We start from the raw sequence: 18,533 nt of genomic DNA on the forward strand, positions 1-18,533 counted from the left end.
AAGTTCCATTGCAACAGTTTCATTTCAAATAGTTCAATTGATAAAACAAAAATCCATAACATTTTGTTCAGTTGGCATTACCAACAGAAACCATCAGTTGCTACACCGTCCAATACAATCCAGTAACAATGGCTCAGGAAGGGAATGAAACGGTAACAGTATTCATTCACCCAAGTGGCATGATGCGCACCGATGCATAGCATGTACACACATTACTAAAACAAATCCATTCGGAGCTAAATTATCCTCTCGCATGTTCTTTCCGCTGGCCCAACGCTGGATGGACGGAACAATGAACGCATTTTTCCACCTGCTGCCCATTGTCTCGGCATACTTAGTGTGTCGGCATAACGAGGCAGCGTGTAATGAAACAAAAGCAACAACAACAAAAAAAACCCTCACCAGACAACAATAAGAACGGTACGAAATATTACACGATGCACCTGCAATGCTACTGCTGCTGCTGATGATGATGATAATAATCGTTCGTAACGATAATGATGGTAAAATTCTCTCCCAGATTGATTGTGTACAAGACAGGGGAGGAATCCGGGATGGTGGTGGCGGATGATATAGTTTATGCAATTCATACGCAACATGCCATCCGGCCGGCAGCGCCTACTGTGTGAGTGCATTAGCTCAATGCAGTTCGATTGCATACAGCTAGACGGCTCCAGTGTGTTTTACTCAGTTCGTCAATACAGAACGGTTGATTATGATGGCTAGCTGGCAAAATAATGCTCAAAAAAGGTTTGTGGGAAAACAATGAATGTGTCTAATGCATAGAGCGCTTATGAAATGGGAGGTTTTTAAATTTCATAAAATTAGTTGCATCTGTATTAAAAAGGGGCGTTTGTAGAAGATTCGAAGAAGAGAGACAGTTTGAACTAATTTAAAACAGAGCAAAATAGCTTTATCGTTGACATCATTATTTAGACATGACGAAGCCTTTTACAAACAATCAGCTTTGTGCAAAATTTCGGAAATTGATCGTCAATTAAAATTGAAAACGATCTACGTTATTAATTTTCCACTTATCGCACCGAAGTGAAAACAGATTCCCGCACAAACGCGGGTGCAAAATGCGCTTTATGTGTAGCCCGTGGCAAACATTATTAGTGAAGCACCACGCAACAAATTGGGATTATTACTTGATCCAGTCGAAATAATTGGCCTCCTCCCGTCGGTTGCACACCCAGAAGCAAATTGAATTGAATTTCAAGCTGAGCTCCGCTTTGTGGGAGCTAAAGTAGAAAGATTATAGTTTTATAGTTCATTGAACGGGGAAGCTGTAAGTGCAAACGCATTATTTTGGATGGTGTTACTCTATGGAATTAGGAAGAGATTTGTACGTGTTTTTTTTTTCGGGGTAGGATGAGCATTTCTTAATTGAAATCGGATAGTAAAAGGGAGTATTTAAAGAGATCCACAACCGGATATTCAAAGGTTCATGTGTGTCTGTTTATCTTACAGGGAAATCTTATTAATCCGTCGTAACGGATGCGGTGGGATGTTTATTCTTTCGGCCTTTTCTGCCTTTGATCACAGGCAAACGAGCCCTCACAGATTAAGTGCGTTTCCGCGCATTATCTTTCTTGCATCTTAATCTATGAAGCACGCTGGTTTTGGCCGGGTCGGGTTATGTGTGTTTTGGCTAATTAATATTGTGACCAGTTGTTTTTTTTTTGTGAGGCAACGAATGATTTCGACCCAAAACGACACAACAAACGAGAGAAATGGGAATGGGAAAATGGCTCCTCTTGCTGCAGATGGTGTTAAAGGTTGCAGTTTGTCTGCTGGTTGGTAAGATTAGTGGGCTGATCGAAGATAGGGTGGATCGTTTCATCCCTTTCTGTATACATTCTGGGGGCCGTTTGGGTAATCTTTGTCATGGAATGATTGGTTTGCAAACGATTGGAAAAACCGTTTTATATTATTCACTTCCAGCCTATTAAGGATCTGTGGTGTGAATGAATTAACAAATTGGTGTTCTTATTACACCGCTAACTAAGCGATTAATTTTATCTAATGGGATGTTTATGTTGAATTAAAGTAATGTGTGAGTTTATAGCACTTCAATATGATCACCATCAGAGAACGCTTTATGAAACAATTTCAAATGACCAAAATCAAATAAATGTCAACCCGTATATAAAACACAAAACAAAAGCTCTTCTTCAACCTGCCACCACCATTGGGCGCGTGTGTTTCCGTGTCGCAATCGAACCAGCATACCAGCCCTCTGCAACTCTGGCCAAACCACAAAATAGATGTACCATTTGGCTGAGGTTTAGGCAACCGTGATACAATTTGCAATTTCATCCGCGGGGCCGACAATCGGCATTATTTGCGGTGCCCTGTCAGCGTGGTTTCGCGGTGCTGTAAAAGCGTCCCAATGAATGTATGTACCGTGGACAATACATTTTTGTGACCCCTTCCCCCCTTCGGTAAAGTTGTAGTTCCATTGTCAGGTTGCGTAGGCAGCTGCGTACAATACAGTGAGCGTACACGCGCTTGTGACGCTTGGTGAGTTGGAGTGAGCCCCTCTTTCCACTACCTTTAGAAACAACAACATCAGAACATGATTGTGGTGGGATGTATTATTTTTACGGTAATTAGATAGCCTTCATTGATGTCAGTGGGTTTCTCTGTGCCGGTTCGGTTCGGTTACAACTAACCTCAGGTGCATAGATTTCGGTACGTACGTAGTACGGTGTTGGTGTCCTAGCCCCCCCATTCAATGTACAGCAATTATTATTACGACCCACTTTTTTTGGAATGTGGGAGAGGAAGGGAAGCGTCTGGGGTTTGCTTAAACTCCCATTCCAGCATGACGACATGACGACCCAACCTCAACCCATGCTCGTACCCCTTACTCCAACACTTCTTTCTAATGAGCGGTGCGCGTTTGCCAGCTTGCTTAAATTCAATTAAAACATACATAAGCACTCACAGCGTGGCACCACAGTTGCAATTGTAATCCCCCCTCCCCATTCTCCTTTCTTTTTTTGCTGGCCGGGGTGGTGCCCAAAACGGTAATAAAACACTGCCGACCGGAGCGCAAGCACGTGGGCTACCGGGCGCCTCCACCACGAAAAAGGCACACCAAATCGGTCCCGACACGATTACCGCGCTTACCTGCTGGCCACACTAGGAGCCAAATAACACCACCATCATCATCATCATCATCAGCAGCAGCAGAAGCAGCAGCGCGATTGCCCTTGCCTTTGCTGCCAACTGTTGATTGTGGCGGTTAAATAATTGTGAAATTTTAAATACTTTCGGTGCTGGCGGCGCTTTGCGCGACCGTGCGCTTTTCCTCCCGCCACGGGGGAAAGCTAAAGTGCAAATCTAAAATTCATTCCGATTTAGTGTGCGTGCGTGTGGGAGGGTGCGGGAAGTGTGTTAAATTAGAATGTTACAATTAAAACGACCCGTTCTACCAGCGGAAGGTGTGTGGTATGAACCAGTAATGTTGGTAAAGTGTGATGCATTTTGTGAGTGTTTGGTGGTGGGCTTTAATGTGTTTGGTGGTCAAAGAAGCTATGCGCTTTGTACAATTATTAGTGGAATTGGCCTCATTTTGTGCCGTAGACACAAAATAAGTGGAATTCAAACTAACTGATAGTTAGCGGGATAATGCGTGTAAATTTAATTGAATTTCCTCCTCTAATTTCATTCATTGTGATGAGAAACAAACAAAGGAAAGATTGAATGGCGGCGCCAGCAGCACCTTCGGCACGCGGAGAAGAATAATTTCCATCCATCTCATTATTTGCGGGTCGTTATTCAATCAAATCAATCGCTTTTGATTGATTTTAATCAAGAAAGTGTATAGATTTCCCACCGCTGAGCAGGTTTCTCCCAGCCAGCCATCCCTGCCCTGTTTAATTGAATTGTGTTTAACAGCTTAGCGACCCAATCCGGCTGTAGACGGTGACAAATCTTTGTCCGTAGCTGGATACACAGGGGGAGATAAACCGAGGTCACTGAAGATTCATTAAATTGAATACTAATAACACCGTTAAAACCGTTGCGCCGTTATTGATTTGTAGTCTCGGATTTGCCCGTGCCCGATAAACGATTGGAAGGCGTTCGATTAAAACTTGCACCAAACTTTTGTAAGCACAGTTCGTTAACATTCTCGAGGGACACGAAAAGAGTGGCCCACACGTTGCACCCCCCCCCCCCCCCCCTTCCCGTCTGCTCTTACCTTCTGCTGGCGGCGTGGACGAAACGCTGGCTGCTGGGCTAGCTTACGGCGTTCCTCGTTATCCACCTCCGACTGGCGCTTGTATTCCTCTGGGGGCCACTTTTGATCTCCGCGCATATTGCTACCTCCTGCAAGATGGCACAAAGAAAAGGAGAGAAAAAGAAAATGAGAGTATTTTGAGCGTTTCGTCGAAATAGAAAAGAAACCATGCACGGGTTGTGCGCGGTTGCCGGTTGGCAGGCTGCTTCTCGAAAATAAATAAAGCAATTACAATAAAGTATCGCTAATGATATTGCAATTTCATGAACAGTAAGCACCGCGACGCTTTTATCTATCCAACGACGCCGGTGGAAGGACGGCGAGAGCAATAAAATCAACCCGCTGTCGCTACGCTCTGTTCGGTGGTGCACAAATTCAACCCGAGCATAAATTTAGGCGCTTTTCGCGCAGCGCAAGATTTGTCAAGCAGCTAAAAAGGGGTAGCAGGAAAGGGTAGGATGGAAAATGGAAGCACCAAAAAAAAAACAACAAAAACAAATGATTCTTCCCATTAGCGATTAGGCGGAATGGCGAATCATTATCGTAAAGAACAACAAACGTGCATTCGGTGCGTGTACGGCCGTAAAAATCGATTTGCAATTTCTGTCAATGGAAAAATTTAACTTTCCAATCAGCGCGTAACAATCGAGCGCTTTCAACAGCGTGTTGGCAACCATTACCGAGGGTTTGGTTTGATTTATTTTATTTATTGTGCGCAGTGGAGATCGCCCAACGTAGCGGTTTTGTCGAACCGCGCGTGAACAGCGGTTTAATGTGGCGAGGGAAAGTGAGTGCTTAATTGTGGAAAATCCTGGTCCTAGCATCAGATTGAGCTATTGTTTAGAGCAATTTAGCAGAAAAAGTGCACACAATTCAAATGCATGTAGTTTCATTGAATTACTAAAATTTTTACTTTGGCACTGTTTAGCGCCTGAAGGTATGCAATATAACGAAGTTGGTGTCATTTTGCATATTTTTGGTATAAAATGAGTTTGTTACTATTTATATTTGTACAAAATAAAAAGATAACAACCTTTTACTATCAAAACTGACCAGAAATTCAGAAAATGAACATAAATTGACTAAATCTAGCTCGAAGTTGGTCAACCTCATCGGAAAGCACATGCTTAAGTGATACCCGATTTTAATTCTGTAATTCTTGCTTTAGCGTTCTCAAAACAAATCTTCAAAGACTTGCCTAGAAATTGCTACAAACTTTGCAGTTTTACTGTTCAATATCGGAAAATTCTACGTCAAACGTCAATTTCCATTTATTCAAATGCTTCACAATATGTTACAATGCTGCGTGAAGCTGCAAACAGCTTCCCTGCCCCTTAATCGCGATAGTCTGATTAGTGAGAAATCTTTCCATTCTCCTGGGGCAATCAATACGCCCCAATGCATCGCAATGGAAAGTTTGTTTTCTATGACGCAAATTGACACAATCGACAGAAAGAAGAAAGAGGAAAAAAAACAACAAACGCAAGCCTCTCACCATCCTGATGAAGCCATTTTTATCGCCGTAAATCTTTTGCTGCGCGCGAAGAAAGCACCGCGTTTGAAGTGGCAGGAAGTGAAGCATGGGTACGGAAAATGTACCTTTTTTATGGCACGCTGATATGCGCGAAAATGTACTTGCGTAGGAGCTAGGTACAGGCACGGCAGGTAACGGGAAATGTAAAAGTACAACACAAAATCGAAGGGAAATGTATTTTGCCTGAACTCACGTCACTGAGCATGCAGCAATTTTTGCTCCATTTTGCAGAAAAAAAGAGGACAAAAAATGGAGGGCCCATTCTGTAAAGTTTCCTTCATTCGATGCAGCCGTCATCGAGATTATTGCACGTGTGTGTGTGTGTGTGTTTGTGAGACGTTTGTTAGAGCAGCCATTCAGAATCTGACAGGGCAGCAGAAGCCCGAAAGGTTGCGGAGGCGATGGGGCTCATAAAAATTCAGAAAAATTTCACTTTACAATAAATCCGGTGCGCCTGTCGTGCGATGCCATTACAATATTGCCGCCAATGGCCTATTTTACTCTCCCGTCCTGGGAAGAAGCAAAAAAAAAAAAGGGAAACAGGCGTACCATTTGGTACGCACATTCGCCACAACGCCTCACAGCAAAAGCCATGTGTCAGCCATCGGTTCATTTACATTTGTATGATTTAACCGATTTGCCAAACGAGCTCAACGCTCGACAATTGGGCAAACTTGGGCAAGCGAGCAGCGAACGGCATTTTCGTGCAGCCATGCATGCACACTGGTACGCGCGCCGGTTTCGGTTTGGTTCATTCGCTCGCCTTGCGGGGGAATAGGCGGTGGCGTTTGCTGGCATGAAAAAAGACGGCGGCCCGTGCAAAAGAACCGTGTTGTTACCTTGCGATGTGCTTGCTTCCATACCGTGCCCGGCTTGACTAGGCGGCGGGCGTTGGTAAACCTTTTTAAATATTCCGAAAGTGTTTTGCAAATGCGATGATATTTATGCACGCTTCCACCTGCATGCGCTCGTGGAAAAAACGATTTTAGAAAATCCATTTTTCGTGCCATTGTATGTGTGTGTGTTGCAAAAAAGAGAAACGAGTGAGAATAAAGGTAAATGGCATGAAAAAAAAACACCCGCGAGAACAATTTCATAACGCGTATGTGAAGAGATTGTTAAAACACGATCGTTTGCCTCGTGAAATCGGTAATGCATTTTGGGGGCTTTTGTTGAGTGGTACATCTTCACCGCTGGAAACAGCAGTCGATTGAGCAGTGTGACGGAGTGCAGGTTGGCTGAAAGCGCCATAATTTGTTTGAAAGGTACAACGAAAAATCGTTCCCAAACCACAGTGGCACAGGCATTGTGTGTGTGTGTGCGTGTGTGTGGTGAGGTTATGCAATGTTACATCGCATTGAGGGAAGGAAGGTCGTATTTGTCAAGTCGTGGGAAGCCAACAAGGCGGTTGCATGCAAACGACGACATCCGACGACAAACGGATTGGCAACGGCAGCAGCAGCAGCAGCAGCAGCACAAGACGTGCTTTCGTGCATTTATCGATGCATCGAATGGGTGCACACACGCGATGCACTGCAAATACGCTGCGCTGCGCTGCACTCGAACTGCATTAACAGGGGAAGGAGGAGCGAAAGCAAGGAAAAGAAAAGAATGGTGTACCACCGGGGGTTGGAAAGCATCGAAACGGAAGCTAAAGTTCAACTTCCCTCCCTCTGGCACAGTGCGCGGCTGGCGTAAAACGGAAAACCGTGTCGTATGTCGCCATCTTTGTCGCTTGTGCTCGCTACATTTCGAGCGTGCACCGTGCACCGAGCTTACATGCGACTTTTGAGCCGGCTGAAAAGCTAAGAAGGTCAGATGTGTAACATGAAACGAGTTTCTGGTTACACGGGATGCACGTGCGAGTGTTAAAGGTGGTCGTGGCGTCTCTGCTCGTTTGACATATTCGCAAAAGCATTCGTCTTTCACCGGGATAGGTTGGGTGAAGGGAGCTTGAATTGATGACAGATGGTGAAGAGCATGGAAAGGTACTATCGCTCTTTTTTTTTCTTGAGAGTAGCATTATGTTTTATAATAGACATGTGGCTTACTGTTCCACATTTAACGCTTCGATTGGGTTTCCGTATCTGCCTGACTGGGTCCAACTTACAAATCAACCAAATCCGTCCTTTACATCCAATCTAAACTTATTTGCTATACACATTGCATACTTTAAGGCGTACAGTATTTGAATTTTGCTGCCCTGAATCTACCGATAGGAGAAATTAGAAGCCATTCCCTCGAGTAGTATCGTATTCATGGAGGCGCATGGTGGCTTTGGCCAAACGATCCTTCACGAAAACCCCGTTAAATATTGCTTTTCATCGTTAATTCGGGTACATTCACTCTATTGAGACACAAATTATCTGTAACATAAATCTTAGCGCTTAGTTCACCAGCCCACATCGAACAAATTCCCATTCAATTCGAACAAATAGTTGAGCCTTGTACGCGTCCTGCGCCTCTCCGTTTCGCCAACACCTCGCATCCATCGAAGCATTTGTAGCCGTCTAGCAAACATCTCACGCGCTTCCAAATGTCTACCGAAATGTGACGGATAAGCTATCAGCGGTATGTGACCGCAGAAAAACGATCGCACTCCTCCCCGGTCCACGGCTTGTGTCTCGGCACGGCGCGCCGTGAATTGTTTGAACAGTGGCGTCTCCCGGCCGGTTTGCCAACGCAACTGACGGGGGCCCTTGGTGCGATGAATATTTGATGCGCGAAAAGAGCTTTCTATCATTAAATTGAATTTATTTTAGCTATTTATGAGCTCCCTCATGCTCATGCCCGTGCTCGTTATCGGCTCCGGGGCCGGTTCGGAATCGTACGATTATGGCGGTACGATGCGGTTCGTCGACGAGGTCGATCGGTCCTGGCCGTGCCTATGTTGGCGCGTTTGCCAACTCTGTGTGTGTGTGTGCTGTGGCTAAAAATGGCACGCCTAGGGAAGAGATTCGGAGAAGCAGCGATCCGAGTGGTGTAGGTGTTTATTTGTGCTAAATGCGCTTTACGTGTTGCGAAAGCTCGAGTAGCTTATGCTTCTCCGCGGAAAGGGATTGATTTATTGGACGTACGCTGATGCATATGTGGGTTAGCCGGCCACAACCGCTGCGGACGGACGCTCACCGAGAGAATGGCATGCTGTGTGTGTGTGTGTATCTTGCTACGGGGAGTTCTAGTTTTGGGAGGTCTAAACCTAACACACGCCCTAAAGGTGGATGGTCGTTCATATCGGAAACTACCTCGAAATGGGATTGTTTCTTCCTCCCCTAGGGGAGCGTGTCCGCCGATGCCCTGTGTGTGTGTGTGTCAATGTGTGTGCTGGAAATAGCTTTTACGCCCAGTGCTTCGGTGAGGTGCACTTATGCGGCTCGTTTTGGACAGGTACGTCACCTTTGCGACGACCTCCTCAAGTATTATTACCAGAGCCCGAGCATCAATAACGAAATCGGCAGACTGTAAAATGGAATGCTTCCGAAAATCGTAAATCAAGGCAAAGGCGAGAGAGAGAGAGAGAGAGAGAGAGAGAGAGCACATGAGGAGAGGCACACATATAAGCAGTTGAGGAATCACTTTGCGCCGCTATCAAATCACCTTTTAGTTTGGCCAAAAACGGAGGCTCTTCAAGGCGCCAAGAGGGGAAACGGGCAGGATCGACTTTTCTCAGCTCCCGGGCGTACGGATTTCGGTCGCAACAACAACGTCCTCTAGGGCGAGCCTTTCGCTCGTATGCTTGTTGGAAACGGCACATTTATTATAATATTCCGTAGCGCCCTTGAGCGAATGGGGTGGGGGTAAAGTGTTGGGCGGCCTAAAAAAAGAGTCGGTGGCACAGCCGAATATGAACAGACCCAGGGCATTATCGAAACAGCGGGACCTCTCGCTCTCCTTCTCTCTTCCGGTGATGGCAGAAGGAATCGATCACATCTATAAATAATCAACGACAAATTGCATAGGAAAAATGGCCTCCGGGCTAAAGCTCACAAGTGAATGTGTGTGTGTGGGTTGAATCGAGTTTCGGTGAATCCAAGCGAACAGATTGGAATGCCCCGCGGGAGAATCGTTTCACATTCCGTGCCGCACCTTGCTGTGCCTTCTCGTGCCTTCCTACCGCCCTGCTGGGAAGTGTCGGTTTTGTTGCCATTATGATCCATGACTTGTTGTGAGAGGGAGGGAGAAAGGAAAAAAAAAACGATTTGTTTATCCTGCACCGCTCGAGGGTGGAAAGAAAAGGCTGCTGATGATGTGAACCCCCCCCCCCTTCGAGCAGGCGTTTGGTTTATGGTGTTGCCGTTGTCCTAAAATGGGGCTGTTTTCTTTACGGGCCCGGTACTGACCCTGGTCGCTCGCACGGAGGGCGACGTGCGGCGTGTGGGAGAAATGTGTTGTTATTGTGGAGCCGGAATCGATGATTGTTTATCCAGTGATTTTACAGCAGCTTTAAGTGGATGTATTTCGCCACGTGCCGGTAGGGCATGCAATGATGTTGTGCGATTGTGTGTATTGAAGCGTGTGGGATTGTTGTGTTGGAGATTGGTATCGTTTTTGGGCTCGTTTACCTGGTTTATGGTGATATTTCTTCAGCAAAATTGTTTAATAAATGTGTGGCGAGGATTCAAATACAACCGTTTCTGTACTTGCCTTAACGGTTGAGATAGGAAATCTGAGGTACATGTTAAAAAATATGCCCAATCTATCAAATCCTAGATCCCGCCGATCCAGTAACTATTCATACATCCATCCAATAGTAACTATCCGTTTAGAATTAAACTTCTTTCTTAGTGTTGGACGTAAAAATCGACTTTGCTTCACAAGAGCGAATGAAGTTTTGCAAAAAGCCTTGAAATCCCTAGTTTGATACACTATTAGATTTTTGTACGATTAATTCCAATTGGAAAATGAACATTTGCTGACATATTCAGTTCGTTTTTTTAAATCGGAACAAATGAAGAAGGCTACAAACGTAGACTTTAATTGTTCAATTTTCATTTTGATCTTGTAAGAATTCATAGGATTGTCTTTTCAAGCTATACGAACAGATAAATAACATCTACTAATTGCATGCTTTTGTGCACGTACATTAAGTGTTCGTTATGAATAGGAACCTAACCCACTCTTTGAGTAGCATTAGAAAAGCGCTTCAAAACAGAAAGGAAGCTTTCAATTGCATTCGTTACTTGTACGTTTCTCAACAACCTTCATCAAAAAAAGAGATCTTTTCTACGTTCGATGGCGCTACGATTCCCATTATCTAACACACATTCATACGAAAGCATTGAAAGCATTGAACTCATCCGCTTCCGACGGAATGCAACTCTCTATTGCCTAAAATGAATGAACCGATCCGTTCCGATTTACAAGCGGAAGAAGCAAAATTTGAACCATTTCACAAGTACCACTCGATGCACCCGGATCATTAACGTTGCGGTATTTGCACACGAGCGTGTTTGTTTTCGCATCAACCGGAAGAGGGGTCTCAAACAGGATGCTCGGAACCCGGTACACCCTCGGGGGGGCAGTCATCATTAAGCATCGATTGGATTGTTTTTTTTTTCTTCTACCCCGCTTTAGTGAGTTTTTTTCCCCCCAAACCACTTTCATTCTACTTTTGTGCTCGAATCGGTAACAATCTGCACAAATCGTTAAGTATCGGTGCAAAATGGGGAAGCGTTACAACAGCCCCAAGTGCGCGCCCATCGTACGGCCGATTGCAATTTTCTGCTGCAGTAGATGCATTTTCGCTTTGCCTGTTGGATGGGCGTGCTGAGATGGGCCTTGTGCAGCTCGTGCAATCGTGGCACTTGTGCCGAGTGGATGATGTTTCATTGATTTTATGTGTGTAGCATGGTGTAGTATGAGGAGAGGAAGAATCGACTACCATCGCGATGTACTATGCGCTTTTTTTTTAGACTTTTTTATGTTTGGGTTTTTTGAAATAAAATTTAAATCATTGAAGAGGGATTTTCTCCTTTAACAAATGCAAAGCCATGCGACTCATTTGCATTTCAAAGTCATCGCAGCGTTTGAAGAGCTGCCGTACGGGTTCTCCTCCTTAACATTAGAAGGCTTTCCGGCACTGGTTCAAAGCCGCCCTTGCGCTTCCCATGCGCGCGGCCGCATAGGCCGTTTTAGAAGCTTACCTTGATAAATAGCAGCAACCGGTTGCGTCTGATAGACGGGAGCGGGCTCCTGAGACATTGGTGGTTCTTTGCGTAGCGTTGTGATCAGTGTCGGTGGCAACTGCTGGTGCGGCTGCGGTGGCTGCGCTGGTTGGTACAGTGGTTGCTGCTGTTGTGCCGTCAGCGGTTGGAAAGCTTCAGTGGGCTGCGGTTGGTACGGCTGCTGCTCGAGCGGATTCTGATACTGTGGTGCTAGCGGTTGCTGTTGGTGTTGTGCTTCGGGCTGTGGAAGAGTAGAGGAGGGGCGAGATAGTTGAAAAGGTTAAAACCGTGAAGGACGTAGCACAGCACACGCCCGATACTGGCAGCCGGGTAATGGTAGTATTACATGTAATTGCATTTAGTGAAATAGAGAAGGATTTATTCGAATCGTACATTTGCTTTAGAATATTTGATTTTTAATTTCATTGAATTTGATATGGAGATTATTTTGTAGCAGTTCAAGAGTGTTCTTTACTACTGACGTGGAACAAGTGATCGTTGAATTTGTATTATTGGAAATAATCTTTTAAAATCTCTAGGCCATATTGCTTTCGATTGTGTTCATTTTACAGCAACTTTACATTATTGTACATACTACAAGATTATCAAACATGTTAAGACAGTTTTTAAGCTGACATTGATATGAAAACGAAAGAACATTAATAGAGAGAAAAAGAAATTTTTTATACAGTGTGAAAAATATTGCCTTAATTTGTGTGTTTTGTGTGTAATTTTTGTAAATATTTGCTTTTTTCTTTATGCACAGATTCCGTGAGGTACCATGCGTCTCCATCCTGAATGAGCTTTAGGGAAAATAGGATTTTTTTCCAACGTATTGTTAAAATTCAACAACTAAAAACCTTAACGCTGTTTCTCCCACATCATCATTAAAGACACCTAACAACCAATGATGCACCTAATGATATTCCATTCCATTTTGTACCAATCCGTCCCGGCAAATGCATGTTTAATTAACCTCTCCACACACTAGATCAAACTGGAATCAGCACAACGGTAGAAAAGCGCTTTGCGCGCTCGAACCTTGTGTGCGTTTCGCTGCATGTCTGCATCATTGAAAAGCTTAAGGACATGCTCTAAGGACACACAACTCAGTGCCTGTTTTCCCTGTATGGCAGATCAGTGTATGCAACAGCGGTTCAAGCTCGACGGTCAAAACACTGTGCCGACATTGTACATTTGTCCGGTGGAGAGTGTGCCAAACCTTAGGTTTCTAGATTTTTGGCTAGCTCGGTGCTGAGTGGGAAAAACCTGTCACCACCGGTCACCACCAGAGGCGATGTTTATTTGCCTCATGTTTGATAAATACTCGATATGAAGTTCGCAAGCAAGAGGAGCACTGCCACTGCCAGCGATGAGACGGGAACCTGCTTGGAATGTCACCGCAGGATTAGTGCGTCATTAGTGCGCAATCGAATGCACTTGCTGTGCACAAACTGTGCAATGGGGAAGGTGCAGGAGCGATCTAAACAGCACCAATCCACAACTGGACATCGGCCGTGCCGGTTTTTGCCGTGCGTTTTCCAATATGCAGCCCGGCAGCAGTGGGCAAGCACCCCGAAGGCGACACTTTTCCGTTGGCAGTCCGTTGGAGCAAACCGGGATTTGGTGTTTGTTTTCTCGGTGGCCGAATTCCGTGACGCGGTTGGGAGTTGAGTTCAGATCCCGATTCGGGCCCGGGTCGTAGGCGCTTTCGGGGGCGGGCCCACTTTGAGCACCCGGGTTACTGTTTCATCTCGTTATCGGAATAAACAAAGGATCTCGCGCACGTCTGCATTGACGGTACGCACGTCAAGCGGGGGCTGCCCCCAAACAGCTCGGGGCCAGCGCTCGGGAAAAACATCGTCGAATGGCCATGTTACGCGTCCGTTCAAGCGCAGCATAATTTATCCAGCAAGCGGGCAGCGATACCGGAACTGTTACTATTTTGTGCGTTAACTGTTTTCGCATAAAATCGCGCACACGAGCCCGGTGGTGGCGGCTTCGAAAAAGGGGTGCAAGGTGCAAACACCGTTTGCAAATTCCACCAAACTTTCGCTACATATTTCAGCGCGGGATCGGGAGCTGGGTTTTTGCACTGAGCGCGCGAAGGTGACCAAAACTATGTCGACGCATCCTGGGAAAAGCCGATCGCCATTATGCAGGCCAGTTGACAGCTTTCGAGGGCTGCGCTTCTGCGTTTGAGTGTGTGTGTGTGTGTGTGTGTGTGTGTGTGTGTGTGTGTGTGTGTGTGTGTGTGTGTGTGTGTGTGTGTGTGTGTATGTGTCTGTTTACCTCAATAATGTTTTCATTCGCACCGTCTGTGTGTCTATGTGCAATGTGGGGTAGGATGCGCTGCGGAGTGCATCACATTCTAAAAAGGGGGATGGCCGCGAGCAACGTGGTGTTTCGCGTTTGCCGTGCGGTTTTGTTTGGTGCTGCCATCGCGTGGTTAAGGGCGCGTAGTTTGTGTGCGGCATTGGGGCTAGTTTGTAGTTGACCCGGACGGTAGAACAACGTGTGATGCTAGTAGTTTAAGCAATATTTATCTATAAGGTGTGTTCGTTTGTTTTGGGTAGGTAATAATTCGAAGGAGGGGTGCATCGTGTAGAAAATAAATTCTGTACCCTAAACTACCTCTACCAGTCGATGTTCAACGAACCGATTATGTTACTAGCATGTATTATATGTTGTCTAAAATTATTGAACTAAAAATAAGTAAATTTAATTAAGTACAGAAGATAATAAGCTTTGATAATGAGAAGTAACCAAAAGCCGAAGGAGATGCGTTTGACATATTTGAAATGGACATGAAATGTATGTATTCTGAATATAAATGAGGATTTTTATACTATTACTTACTACAATATGAAATTGAAGTAAACTTTGTCAGGGATGAGACCCTTAACATAACAGTTTTAAGCAATGAAAAGTGGCAACTTGAACATGGAAGAAACTCAACGGCACAAGCAATTTATGTACGAAGCAAAAAGATAATTCAAGATCTGCTATTGTGTTGGTATTTGGATTTTTAAGTATACACAATTGAATTATTTGAATTTGAATGTTTAGTATAAAATACAATTCTGTTTTTATCTCAACTTTTACAGGGTTTGCCTACTTACTATCCAATGTTTTAGCTTTATTTTTTGCTTGTGAAATGTGTTTTAATCATTGTCTTGTTAATCTATTGTCAACGCAATAATGACTTAGTTCTTTATCATGATTTTTAGCAAACCAAATGAATTCAGGTTATTTCGCATTGACAATCATATGAAAGAAACGAATTATTTATAAGTAGCCAATAGAACTGGTAATAGTTGTTGAATCACACTTTACGAGCCGTGAACAATAGTGATTTTTTTTATTGGAAATTCTAAAAGTGAGCAGAAAACCCTACTTAGGAATTACAAATTTACACATCTTTTGATCCGTTTATGTTTTTGTCGATCAAACAGTATTTGGTAGAGTTTTATGAAATCAAAAAGCTGGTAAATTAATAAAAACACTCTTAAAATGTGAAATACAAGTGAAATGCACAACCAAACATGTTTTTTATCACACTATTGTTGTTGACACTATGTATTCATTAGTTTTAGCATTTATTATGATTAGACAGTAAAGCAATTTATTAACTTTCATTATAAAATGTGCTTATTGGCAGTCAGTGCTTGAATATATGCTTAATAAAGAAACCTTTAATATAAATACAACAAATCATTGATCAAGAAATTTGTGTTGAAATTTCTGTTATTTCTGTAAATTAAATTTGTGTAAATATTAAAGTATAAAATAAGATAGATAGCACATATATTTGACAACAAAGTACATTAACCATAAGATACAAGTTTAAAACGAAGTTTGCGTGTGCCGATCAACAGGTAAAGACAACGAATTGAACAAAGACAAACAAACAAATGATTAAACTAAAGTACAAGAGAAAGGTAAAACATTAGAGAAAGAGTGAGAGAGCAGTAAGAGCAAAACAAACACAATAAAAAAACGAACAAAACACAAAAAAACGAAAATCGTACAAATAACCCACCGGATGTTTTGTTTTTATGCTTTTCTTTTCAGTTTCGTGCGCGCGGTATGTGATTTTGTTTGCGAGGACAGAGGAGCAGTGGTAGCAGTGGTTCAGCGCGCCATAGCGTGTTTCAGTAGTTATGTACCTTTCTCGCACCGTACCAGGCAGCTGGCCCGGTTTGACCGGATGGAGCGTACCCCTGCTGGTACTGCTGTTGCTGCTGCTGCTGCTGATAGAAGGGTGAAGATGGTGAAGAAGGTGAAGATGAGAATTGGGACGATGGACGGTTGGTCGGTACCGGGGAGGCTACGTGTGCCCAGCCGCGTGGGCTTCCACTACCACCGAGGTTAGAAATGGCCGGTGAGCGCGGCGAGGCTACCGGAACCACCGGGGAGCGTGGTGATGCGACTTGATTGGCGTAACCTCCGCGCTGCTGGTACTGCTGCTGCTGCTGCTGCTGCTGCTGCTGCGACTTGTTGGGCAGTACGGCACGGCCACCACTGAACGCGACAGTGGAGGATGGTGCACGGGCACCGGGATACTGATGCGCGGGCTGCGGTGCACCCTGGTACGCCGGGTACTTGAGCTGATTAACCGGCGACTTGGGCGATTGAATCGATGTAGCCTGCTTTGCATAAAAACACGGGGCGCCAGTGACGATTTGTGGATGGTGTTAGGATGAGACAGGATGAGGATGATGGTTCCAGGCGATGTGGTCGGTTTTATTATTTTGATTTTAATACAGTCAAGATGCAAAACATTCACCAGCAATCCAGCAATCCCCCGGAAAACAATGGCACATCCATGGGCATGAGAGGCATGTGGTGAGAGGTGGCGATGACGGACGTTCGTTAGGAAGGAAGCATGGTTTGTTGAATGAAGATAGATTTATAATACAGTTTCGTGCATTGAACGGTTGTTTGTTGGGGGGGAAAACACGTCGAAAGGGAAAAGAAAAAAAGAGAAAGAAATAAAATAAAATACAGTTCAATGAGCTACGGGTGCGATATACAGGTAATGAAAGGCTTGTGAGTGTAAGCTATGCTTCTACCATCAGTGTCAGTGTTTGAGTTTATCTTAATATTAAGATTGATAGTGTATTTAAATGTATCATAATTTTAGTTGTAGAGTTGAAGATCACGTTTTGCATTTCAGAGGCAATATTCGATCGTTCGATCGATCCGATCAGAGGCAATATTCGATCAGCAATCCTTATTTCTTGTATTTAACTCTTTTCTCTTTGGCTCAACAACCGTTATCGGTCAAGGCCTGTCTGTACCCCATTTGAGGGCTTGGCTTTCAGTGACTTATTGATTATCCCCCCATAGCAGGATAGTCATTCCTACGTATGGCGGCACGGTCCATTTGGGGCTCGAACCCATGGTGATTTAACTATACCCTAAATAGTTTAACTCTAAGCTGTCTAATAATCCTTTATTTACAGGTTTCAGGGTTTCCCACGATTTTTTGGTCAGTTCCCATGATTTTTTGGTGCGTTCCCACGATTTTTTGGTCATATCCCATAGTTTTTTGGTTCGTTCCCATAATTTATTGGTATTTTCCGCTTGGATATCAATACAATTGGACCAAAAAATTCTGGGAAACGACCAAAAAAATCGTGGGAAACGACCAAAAAATCGTGGGAACGCACCAAAAAAATTATGGGAATCCCACAAAAATTGATGGAAACTGACCAATAAACCGTGGGAAACCCTGCAAACTGGAAACATTGCTCCAAAGATTCATTTCAACTCATAGTTTTGATCTGTTTGAAATTGAAATAGGTAGAATATACCCGTTATTGGAAATTGCGATAGATAGAACACTCCCTCAAACTTGTGGCGCAACCAAAAACCTATTAACTAAATTGTGCAGAACTCAGTTGGAATTGTGCATAATTCAATGAGAATTATGAGAGAAATCGCATCCATCGCTAGCGGAGCCCTTAAACTAACACCTCGGCTAACACCCGTCCGTCACATCTTAACCGAATGCCATGGTTATACTGCGGAACGCATCACCTGCAAATTGGACCACAGCATCAACACCATCCCCTCACCAGACAGCGATTGCTAGCGTAAACTCTTAAAATTCCTTCGTATCACTAACCTTTATAAACAACTCCAACCAAAACCACATTTGTAATAGACAATAAAATCAACGGATAGCTTTAAGTAAACCGAGACTACCCGGTATAAGGAAACTGCAGAATGGCACAAGTCACAAATGGCTTGCAAAGAAGAATGTTAGATTTTATGTATAGAATTAATGTACCGATTGAAAGAGGCGAATGAGGCCAATTGGTCCAAAGTCTCTATGAAAATAAAGAAGAAAAAGCCTTCGAAATTATTAATAAATAAAATATAAATTCCAATCAATGTTCTCTCTTCATATTTTATCAAACATTGTTCTTATAGGGAAATTCGATTCGCATTAAGAAGTGGCAAGACCTCTATTAGAATTCTGCGGTTATTAGGGCGGAGGTTCGAATAAGAATGCCAGCCATTTTGTTGGCTTTTGCTCGAGAGAACTTCAATATAACAGTTCACGAGACGGAGT

General features: G+C 43.9%; 1 protein-coding gene across 4 annotated transcripts in view; it reads right to left on the reverse strand.

The window, feature by feature from the left end:
* LOC121593194 (putative mediator of RNA polymerase II transcription subunit 12) overlaps positions 1–18,533 on the reverse strand; it is a 96,926-nt gene that overhangs the window by 5,751 nt on the left and 72,642 nt on the right. For all 4 annotated transcript variants that reach the window (XM_041915371.1, XM_041915373.1, XM_041915372.1 and 1 more), the window contains 3 exons: positions 16,120–16,599; positions 11,930–12,191; positions 4,214–4,341 (listed from right to left, as the gene is read on the reverse strand). In XM_041915371.1, the coding sequence (XP_041771305.1) occupies positions 4,214–4,341; positions 11,930–12,191; positions 16,120–16,599 (870 nt within the window). The remainder of the gene's footprint in view (positions 1–4,213; positions 4,342–11,929; positions 12,192–16,119; positions 16,600–18,533) is intronic.

Source organism: Anopheles merus, chromosome 2L, assembly GCF_017562075.2.
Source record: "Anopheles merus strain MAF chromosome 2L, AmerM5.1, whole genome shotgun sequence".
Classification (NCBI taxonomy): Eukaryota; Metazoa; Arthropoda; class Insecta; order Diptera; family Culicidae; genus Anopheles; species Anopheles merus.